This window comes from Ostrea edulis, chromosome 2, assembly GCF_947568905.1.
Source record: "Ostrea edulis chromosome 2, xbOstEdul1.1, whole genome shotgun sequence".
NCBI classification, from domain to species: Eukaryota; Metazoa; Mollusca; class Bivalvia; order Ostreida; family Ostreidae; genus Ostrea; species Ostrea edulis.
The window spans coordinates 45,441,029-45,452,219 of NC_079165.1; the positions used below are offsets into that span (position 1 = coordinate 45,441,029).

Sequence of the window (11,191 nt, forward strand, 5' to 3'; positions counted from 1 at the left end):
TTGTTGTTCGAAAGTTATGACCAAGGTTAAAGTTGCAGAGTCGAACAAATCCTGGTCTTAAGCTACGTCGTCTGTCTACAGCTACGTTCAGCAACCAACCAGATTTGCCGACACCCCGCACCTTTTGCCTACTCAAATTCGACTATTAGAGTGATATATATATATATATATATATATATATATATATATAGAGAGAGAGAGAGAGAGAGAGAGAGAGAGAGAGAGAGAGAGATCAATGGGCAAACATGGTTGTGGAATACGCAATGATAATGGAGAACGCCTTATTGACTTCTGCCTTAACAACAACCTGGTGATAGGGGGAACCATATTCCCCCACAAGGATATACATAAGTTAATTTGGAAATCTCCAGATGGTAGAACAACAAACCAGATCGACCATATGATAATAAACAATAAGTGGCGTAGATCATTATATGAAGTTAAAGTATACAGAGGTGCGGATGTCAACAGTGACCACTACCTGTTGAAAGCTACCATCAAACTGAAACTACGCAGAAATCACCAACAGCAAGGAATGAAAAGGAAATTTGACATAGATAAATCAAAAATCCCAAATATTAATAAGGCGTTCAATTTGGAATTTAAAAACAGATTTAAAGCACTTGAAAACAACCCTGATGATCAAGATAACATTCAAGGAAAGTGGGACACCATCAAAGAAACATATGTTGAAACAGCTGCAAAAACTTTGGGTTATAGAACAAAAAAGAATAAGGAATGGCTAGCATCAGACACATGGGAAAGAATAAGTGAAAGGAAGAAACTGAAATAAAAAATCATAAGCACAAAGTCGACCAGATTACAAGAACAAATGCAAATTTCATATGGAGAAAAAGACAAAGAAGTGCAAGAAAAGACAGAAGAATGCACATTGACAACCTTGCAAAAAGAGCAGAACATTCAGCTTCTCATGGAGAAATGAGCGTTGTGTATAAGATAACTAAACAGCTATGTGGTAAAAATACAACCCAACCAGCTCTTGTTAAGGACAAAGATGGCCACCCACTATCGACAGATCATGAACAGGCCAAAAGGTGGGTCCTGTATTTTCAAGAGGTATTAAATTGCCCAGAACCTGATGAACCTACTACCCCTGTACCTGCTGAGGAAGACCTGGAAATAGACCTCGAACCACCGACATTGGAGGAAGTTAAAAATTCTATTAAAAATCTTTAAAATGGGAAATCACCTGGCATTGACAACATCCATGCTGAAATGCTAAAATCAGATATTGTCACATCAGCAAACAAACTACTGAGCTTATTTGTATCCATCTGGGAAAACGAGACTATACCATCTGATTGGAGTAAAGGACTTATCGTAAAACTAGCAAAAAAGGGAGATCTCCAAATGTGTGATAACTGGAGAGGAATAACATTGCTCTCAGTCCCCAGTAAGGTATTCTGCAAAATACTTCTCAGCAGAATAGATGAAGCTATTGATGATAAATTGAGAGAAGAACAAGCTGGGTTCAGAAGAGGAAGAGGCTGCATAGACCAGATTTTTGCCATTCGTAATATTATGGAACAATGTATTGAATGGAAAATGCCACTATACATCAACTATATTGACTTTAAGAAGGCATTTAACAGTGTGCATAGGGATACATTGTGGAAAATAGTTAGATCATATGGAATCCCAATGAAGATCTGTAACCTTATGCGAGCATTCTACGAAAACTTTGAATGCAGTGTCATATTAGAAAAGAACATCTCTGAGTCCTTTAGTGTCAAATCTGGAGTTAGACAAGGATGTATATTGTCACCTATCCTCTTCTTAATAGTCATTGATTGGATCCAAAGAAACAGCACAGCAGATAAGAAGAGAGGTATCCAGTGGACTATGTTCAGCAACCTAGAGGAGCTAGACTTTGCAGACGACCTTGCAGAGATCTCAGGGAACAAGACCCATCTACAAGAAAAAACAGATCAGCTGAACAAATTTGCCAAACAAACTGGTCTTAACATCAACACCAAAAAGACCAAGGTGATGACAATAAATGCTCCAGTGGAACCTGTGGTTTTAAATGGAGAACCGCTAGAGGAGGTAGAGGACTTCACCTACCTAGGAAGCATACTTAGCAAGGACAACGGTGCTGGGAAAGACATAAAGGCAAGAATCAACAAAGCACGTGCAGCATTCGCCCAACTCCAAACCATCTGGAAATCAAACAGCTACAGTCTGAAAACCAAAGTCCAACTTTATAACAGCAATGTGAAATCAGTCCTCCTGTATGGGTCTGAATGCTGGCGTGTTATAGACAGTGATATGAGAAAAATTGAGGCCTTCCACAACAGCTGTCTTAGAAAAATAAACAAAATCTTTTGGCCAAACAAAATCAGTAATAAAAACCTATACCAAAAGTGCAAAAGCAAGAACATCAGCACAGAGATAAAACAAAGAAGAATGAGATGGCTTGGTCACGTAATGAGAATGCCCCAGAACAGGATTCCCAAAGTAGCTCTACACTGGACACCACCTGGAAAGAGGAAAAGAGGCAGACCACGTACCACCTGGAGGAGAACCGTAACATCAGAACTTGAGGAAATGGGCTACTCATGGGGACAGGCACAGTATATTGCCAAGGACAGAGCTAGATGGAGACAACTTGTTGAAGCCTTATGTCCCACTGGGGATGTAGAGGATAAGTAAGTTCAACTCAACAGAACATCCATTCCTGAAAAAATATTGGATATAAAAGTAACATGTTTAGATGGAGATAAAAAATTATCTCTGAAATTTAACGGGAACCCCCCCCCCCCAAACAAAACAACGAGGTCGACCTTAAAATCTTTTTAATTTTTAAACTCTTTATTCAGATATGACTGCCCAGTTTATAAAATAAACAAAAGGTTCCGCACTGACAGAGGTTTCAAAATGTAAAACATTGAGTGTATTTAATGAATGTAAATCTCATTTAAAAACCAGTTAGTAACTTGGCTTGCGATCAGTCGAAATATTCTTAAATCCCTCAGAACAATATTGTTGCGAAATAAAGTTAATTGTAAGATTCGTGAATTAGATTTTAAATGCCTCCACTACAGCCTAACATTTTTTTTTTCCTTTGACCATTCAGCGGTTTTAATGATTTCATACCCTTACACAGATACAGTTATTCAGCTCTGTCATTGATTACCGATGGAATTCTATAGACCTAAACCCGACTGAAAAACAAAGTCACTAATGAAGCACGGTACATCGAAACATCCCAGCATTTAACGGTAAGTAGATATTATTTGTTTTTGTGAACTTTTCATGTCCATAATTTTTTTCATAGCTTAGAAAATGGGAAAATGAAGTACATTGTGCTGATGTAGATTTAGCTACACGTCGCTATTTCATCATTTTATTTTTTTAATGAGCATGGGGTGGTCATATTGAGGTATGGGCCTATTGAAATGCGGTTGTGATTGTGGGATTTGATTTAATCGATGAAATTTTAATCCAGGCATTGTCATCAGTCAAAGACCTGTGCCACTGTCCATTTCGTCTATCATTACACTAATAAATACACGCACTGTATTTCAGGTTTAAATTAGATTTTTAAATTCACACCGATCACCCAGCATGGTACTTCAAGTCGATTTTTTTAAATTTTCAGATTATTGATCATTCCAGAGACATGTTTATACCGAAAATAACAAAAATATGTTTAACAGACAGCTCTGATGGCCTCTTCATTCAGTGGACAGTAAGTGTTTATTCATTCTAATGATATGTAGTGGGATCGACTGACCTATTGGACCCCACCACTAATATATATATATATTCCGAGTCATAGTCATAACAACATAATTATGTAAAACGTCTGAAGATTTTTTTTAAAATGAAAGCGCTTACGTTTTACAACGTGTTGTCATATTTTATTTAATATTTTACCTATATATATATATATATATATATATATATATATATATATATATACACACTGTGTATTTCGTAACTTTTCTTACGGAGACAGTTTTATCTCTATTTCTTTATTGTACCTTCACTAAGAAAACACCGTTTTGAAAGTCGAAGCTAATCTCGGCTGAGATTCGGCTTGGCTGAATATTTGGACTGACGCCTTCATTGGATCTCGGAGCAGTCCTTCATAATTCATGTCTGGAAATTTACTTTCAGCTTCGGTCGGTTCTAGCAATTAATGTACACTTAGGTGACACTATTGTTCGCCTCAAATAAGTTAGTTGACTGTTAAACTAATCTCTATCACGATTAATTTTGCATTGTTTATCGTCTAGGTATGAAAATCCCAAAATGAAAATAGTAACTAAATTTTCCGTTCAAATGATAACTTCCATGGCACAATATTTTATCTCCTGAAATTGAAAAGTTCCTTTAGTCTGTTTTATCTAGTTACTGATACAGTGTATTTCCACATACCTACTTGTAAATTGCAAATCTAAATTTTTATACTTAGACGGTAAGTAATGCAGCATTAATAGTGATACAGATTTGGTTTAATAGTCAACTAACTGATTTGAAGCGAACAGTACTCACCTAAGTGCACATTAATTGCTATGTAGCGGTCAGCCGGGTTCGATCGCCGGTGACCAGTTAGCTCAGTTGGTAGAGCACCTGACTATAGAATTCAGGGGGCCCGGGTTCGAATCCCGGTCTGGTCCGTTGCATTTTCTCCCTTCCCGTTACAAATATAACCGGCCGAAGCTGAAAGTAAACCAGACATGATTTATGAAGGACTGTTCCAAGATTCAGTAAAGGTGTCAGTCCAAATATTCATCTCAGCCGAGATTAAGTCGAAGCATGATAAATTAATCTTGCAATGTATGTAAAAAAAAAAAAAAAAAAAAAAAAAAGAGAGATGTGTAACTGATGTAACTTAAAATACTCAATGTAAATCATGTCTGATAATATTTCAGGTTCCTCCATCACCAACGATCATACTGGGCTACATTTTGGCCTTCAGAAGAAGTGACCTTGACCTTGCTTACAGCAGTTGCACCTTAATAGGTGCTCATGTATCAAGTCATGTCATTGCAATGTCACGTGCAAGTCAACGATACGATGTGAAGATATCTGCATTCACAAATCGTGAATTTGGAGATTTTTCCGATCCGATCACGTGGTGTTCCTCGGGTAAATCCATCTTTACAAATGAAATATGGTATTCCCTTTACTAAGTTAAATCAATGGTGTATTACTGATACGTCTATAGTTTTTGTGCATGCAGGTATCATTATTTTAGAACATGTAGTTGATTTGGAACAAAGCCGCCTTTTAAAAAACGATTTGTCATTCATGTAGAAAATATGTACTAGTAGGTCAATGCTGCATCCAAATTCTTCCTGTTCATTTACTGGCTGAGTACAACTACTCCATTACCATGGTAAAATCACTCAGTCATAGAGGGAGTTCTATTGACAAGTGCGGATAAAATTGAGCATCTTGGGCCTAAATTGAAATTCCAAATCCTTATTGCACATACACAATTATACAGGAATTAATTCTGGCTTTCTCTTTAAAAATGTGAGGGGGAATCCAATGACAAGAAAGTGTAACAGACGGACAGAGTTAGATGTAGGTACTTTGACAACAGAACACAAAATGTACTATAGATACTATTAGATAGATGCTTTTCCAAGTATAAAACCACTATATGCTGGTGTCCTACAAGGGTCCATATTAGGACCTTTGCTATATTTACCGGACTGAGACATAAATGTAAAGGACAATACTGTACATGTATTTTATTTTAGATGGACAGAATCATAAATTGTAATTGATATAAAAATTTAGAATTTTAAATAATTTTGAATGTGACAATATTTTAACAACTTAATTTTTTAAAATTTACAGACTGCCAGTTCCCTCGTCGCCAAAGTAAGAATAAATTCGTTGTCTTGCTTATTTGTTCTTTGACTGTTTTGAGCAGTGTATTTCATACGACTTTTAAAATGGATTCAAAATTCTTTATTGCAGACTTGCTACCAATCCCAACCATCACAAAAATCGTGTCTGCCCACGGTGGACACTCCATACATGTATTATGGAAGGTAAACTCAATACTGATCGGATATCATAGCTTTACCTCCTACCCCCACCCCCGATAGCATTTATTTCACATGTCCAATTTTTTTTTCCAGATTCCAGTAGATGTGTCGAGTTTGATTGTAGAAAACTTTTTGATTCTGTATAAGCGATGTGGACTTGACACCGAATTTAAAGAGAAACTTGTTCCAGGAAGTGAGGTAACAAATCACGTGATCGTTGGACTGAGTGAATGTACACTGTACGAAGTCAGAGTAGCAGCATGTACCTCTCGACTCCGTGGAGGTTGTTCAGCTCCTGCAATGTTGAGGACTGGTGGTAAAATCCAATATACTATTCTTAATCAGTTTCTCTTTCATTAATTATTAGCATGCACTAAATAAAATTCACATAAAGAAATCATGGTTGGGCCCTAATAGAAACGCGTAGATATACAGTATACACTGTCTAATGTACATATCCGATCCTATTCACTGATTTTGATGCAGTATCACTTACTTTGTATTCATTTATCATACTTTGTTGTTTATATTTACAAACAAAATCCAGTGACCAAACCAGACGCTGTCAAGCTGAAAACCTCTAGAGGTAATGTTTCTGTTATTTGTGCAAACATCTTACTTTTATTGGTGTAAAACTCTTTGTTCTCCCTTCTACATGTGTGTATGATTTGTATTTCCATACACTGTCATTTTGAGAACGTCACATCACTAACCTGAGCATGATCGGTGTAAATCTTTAAACATATAACTGGACTCTGCTCTTTCCCCCATGGGTTATGATGTGAACAAATTGAAATTTATACATGCGGATGTTTTCATATTAAATTGGGTAATTTTACCCCTGTTGATCTTTTAAGATTTTCAAATTGTATATTTCATTTTCCATGTAAAACTTTTAACCTCCACTGTGATTCCGCCCTTGCCCAGGGTTCATAATTTGAACAAACTAGAAATTTTAGTACACTAGTACTAGTGTTAGACATCTGAAGATGGTGTTAGAAAGCTTTCGTACATGTTCAGCTTTCTCAGATAACAACCCTATCATCTTCCTAAATTTGAACCCTTGTGACTATTTGCTTGAAATTGGTTCATTGACCCAATTTGGTTCTGGAGAAGACGGATATGCAACATTCAGACGACATACATATTTTAATCAGAAAATGAAACTTGAGTCTATCATGTGGTGACTTGAAAAAGAAATAGATACGTACACTGTAGTTTGGGATGTTTCACCATGTTTCATGTTTCTTATGGACAGCCCTTTCAGTGGAGACAAGGGTTTAGCGCATACCTAGGAATCCATGGAATCCGTTTGTCCGACTGTCGGAAACAGTTAGGGGTGCTCGTGTCTATGTAACATTGTGTAAATTGATACACAAAATTATTTGCATTATGCACTGTATTTAGAACTTGACCAATGCACGTGTCTGTAATACTTTTTAGGTCCTGATTTCAAGCCCAGAATAATAAAACTGTATGAAGCAATGACAGACAAACGAAAGCTACACATTGCATGGAAGGTAAACATAGCCAAATCCAATGTATCTGTATTCACCGCTCATATAAATATTTGTTAATTCTGATATGGCTTATCGAATAGCAGGGGGTGAAAATATAATGTGTCGATGAAGTTAAATATTCACACTTTCTAGGAAGTGGATTCGAAGGGTAAAATGACTATATATGGTACTGGGCCAACTTGGCACCCTAAAATAAGTTTCAATTTGGAATTCAGTGAGATAAAGAATACTTGTAGTTAATATAATTTCCGGATTTAAAAATATATATGAAAAGCTGCACATGTTTGTACTAGGGAATCGCCAAAATTATAAAGCATGCATAATATTGCATGTATTTTTCAAAGATAGGTTATTGGTAGAAAACTCCGATGCGCTCGGTGTTTTTGAAACACTAAATTTGACGTTCTTGGTAATATATATATATATATATATATATATATATATATATATATATATAAACACCCCAAAAAAAAAAACAACAACAAAAAAACAAACAACTGCAGACGAAAGCTTGCTTCATTTCTGATCTAAAAGTGCAATTTTTAAAGTGGACGCGTAGATTGCCATAAATATGTTGCACAGAAATTGAAAAGAAATCATATGTCGAAGAATTCACTTGATTTTTCACGTTGATGTAAACTCAAATTTAGGCCCTTAACCTATATATTATAACAAGAACGATTTATTACTACCAAGGGGAACCGCAAACAACCAACGTTAAATAATCTTTATTATTTCTAATCCAATAATATCCTTTTCTATTATCGAAAAGTACATATTTAAAATCAGAATAATGAATATATCCATATATATTGACAAACAATGTTTAAATCTTACGTCATGTTTGTTTTTAAATAACAGAGTCCAGATCACGTGACCTACCCACCAGTTGACGGATATATCATTGCAATAAGAAAGACGTCGAGTTACAATGTACCATATACCAAGCATTACGTCAGAGATGCCCAGAGATGCAGTCACGTGGTTGATGATATTCACGAACAATATCCGTATGAGGTCAAAATGGCAGCATTCAATGCTTTTGGGGAAGGAAAATATACAAGAACCATAGTTGTTGGTAAACGAAACAATATACATCAATTCGCAATATGCATCGATGAATACCTATATAATTGGAAAATAAGCAAATTTGATGAGTTTATAATCGGTGTTATGATTTTAGATATTTAGAAGACTTGTTTGCTTAGTCACAATATCAGAGTTACCATTACGTGACGATTTATTGTTTTATGTAAGTTGGTGACTTTAACCTTGCAATGTAAAAATTAACATTAGAGTTTATCCAAAATAGCGTGGACTCATCTGGTGAAGAAGTTCAGATTGTGTTTCATTTCCAAACCAATATCATCTTTCAGTCCTATGTTTCATTGCTGAATTGAACAATATTTGAGATATCTTGTTTTTCTTAGAACATGAGACCCAGTGACGTAGACCCATATCGTTTTGATCTGACAATAAGAGGAATTATCCGGTAGTAAATGAGACTTCTGAAATTCAAGCTCCTTTGGAGCGCCAAATTAACTGAAACTCAAATAATTGAAGATATCAATTATTTGAAGACACCATCAATTCAATTATTACGCACCATAATTGCATTGGTGCGCGCATCAAATTAATTATTGCTCGCATCAATTGAATTAATGAGAGAAATGATTTATTTGATGCGCGCATCAATTCAGTTGATGAGAGAAATAAGTGATTTGATGCGTACATTAATTCAAATGATGAGAGCAATAATTGATTTGATGCGCGCATCAATTCAAGTATTGATCTAATCAATTCAATGGATGCACACATCCATGTGATAGAATTATTGCTCGCAAAATTGCATTAGGGGCTTGGTTTAAATAATTTGATAATCTCTTTAATTATTTACAACGCTTTTATATCAAGAATTAATGCGCGCATCAATTGTTTTATAGAGAGCAAAAATTCAATTAAAGAGAACCTTAATTCATTGTGGATATGTTGAATTGAAGATATCTCTAATTATATAGTTGCTCTCTCTCTCTAAAAGAATTATTGCGCGCATCAATTGAATTGATGATATCATTAATTCAAATGAAGAATGCAATAATTGAATTATTGTGAGCAATAATTGAATTGATACATGCTACAGTTCAATTGAAGAGAGCAATAATTCAATTAATCCGCGCATTAATTGAATAATTGCTCTCTTGAATTGAATTGTAGCGCGCATTAATTCAATTGTTGATATCATCAATTCAATTAAATAGAGCAACGATTCAATTATAGCAAGTATATCAATTCAGCTGAATAATTAATGCTATCAACAATTCAATTAATGCGCGCAATAATTCAGAATTGAAGATATCATTAATTATATGAAAAGATCTTTAATTGAATTGTTGTGTGCATCAAATGAATTGATGATATCTTCAAATAATTAAAGATATCTTGAACTATCTGAGTTTATGTTAATTTGGCGGTCCATACACTCCTGGCTGAGTTTGTAGCTCTCCGGTCGTAAATATTGGTTACGCCGATCTGACAAACTACAGAAATGCAGCTATTCATTCCTAACGCTGAAACGGTATTTAAGCTATTTAGAAACCGCTAACAATCTTCTATGAAAATATGAGTATTATTTGGCCATATAATCTTCATGTAGAATTTCATTGCTAAAATTCAATTTTAATTGAGATATAACACGGAAACCATTTGTTAATGATAATAACCAAATGACCTTGATTTTTTACTTTAAAAAAAAATAACTGGATTGAGAAAACTTATTACAGGTCTTTAATTGTATAAGGAACGACAGATTAAATATTATATTCTTTCGTCAAATAGATTATTTTAAGTTTCATAGCTACCGTTCAAATGTATTTGAGATTTCATTTGGTATAATCAATGTCTTACTTAGATATTTACGACATGGACGGATAAGTAGACAAGTTCAGATAAATCAAAAATTGTCCGTAGGTCAATACCCCCGTTTAAATTTCTAAAGTGGGACAGAAAAAAATACCCGTATGCATATATTTTGTACCAAACTGTTTAAAACTGATATCGTATTCACTATCCTTTTGCTAGTTACACGCTTCTAGTTAACAATCACGAATTACTTGTAGGTAACAACACAATGAAATCCGAAGTCCGTGTTCCAAAGACACTGCCTAAGAAACTCAGGAAATTATTTCCAGGATATTTCAATGAAGATGTCACGTGATCAATAAAGTGTTGAAATGCCAATATTCTTGGTGCTTTTCATTTTATCAAATGTAAATACAATCTAGCCATGGACACTGGTAGTTTTCTTAATACATTAACATATACATGTATGTAACTCCTATGGCAATCTGTTTTATTAAACAAGATTAAAAGAGAGGCGTAAAATTTTGTAAGAGATACAAGTATATCTTTCTGACAGAATTCCCCCCATTGAACAAAAGGCACGTAGCCCTTATTAAACAAAAATAATTCTTGTATTGGGGTTGTATCTTGAAAGTTCCAATGTTATTGTCTCGTAATTAAAATATCTATTTCTGTTAGAACTGATCTTCATTCTCCGGTCTCGGAAATTATCTATTTCTGTTAGAACTGATCTTCATTCTCCGGTCTCGTAAAATATCTATTTCTGTTAGAACTGATCTT

The 11,191-nt window shown here is 34.9% G+C and overlaps 1 protein-coding gene and 1 non-coding gene across 2 annotated transcripts; both read left to right on the forward strand.

Moving 5' to 3' along the window:
• The first annotated feature begins 3,149 nt into the window (after window positions 1-3,149).
• LOC125680553 (twitchin-like) lies at window positions 3,150-10,789 on the forward strand. The gene is made up of 10 exons (XM_048920235.1): window positions 3,150-3,242; window positions 3,623-3,712; window positions 4,902-5,118; window positions 5,839-5,862; window positions 5,962-6,035; window positions 6,126-6,348; window positions 6,580-6,618; window positions 7,476-7,552; window positions 8,414-8,630; window positions 10,669-10,789. The coding sequence occupies exons 2-10, from the start codon at window positions 3,644-3,646 to the stop codon at window positions 10,764-10,766; spliced, it is 1,038 nt and encodes a 345-aa protein (XP_048776192.1). The 5' UTR covers window positions 3,150-3,242; window positions 3,623-3,643; the 3' UTR covers window positions 10,767-10,789.
• On the forward strand, window positions 4,573-4,646 carry Trnay-aua (transfer RNA tyrosine (anticodon AUA)). Its single transcript has one exon. It is a non-coding gene; the product is annotated as a tRNA-Tyr (tRNA).
• Window positions 10,790-11,191: the final 402 nt, after the last annotated feature.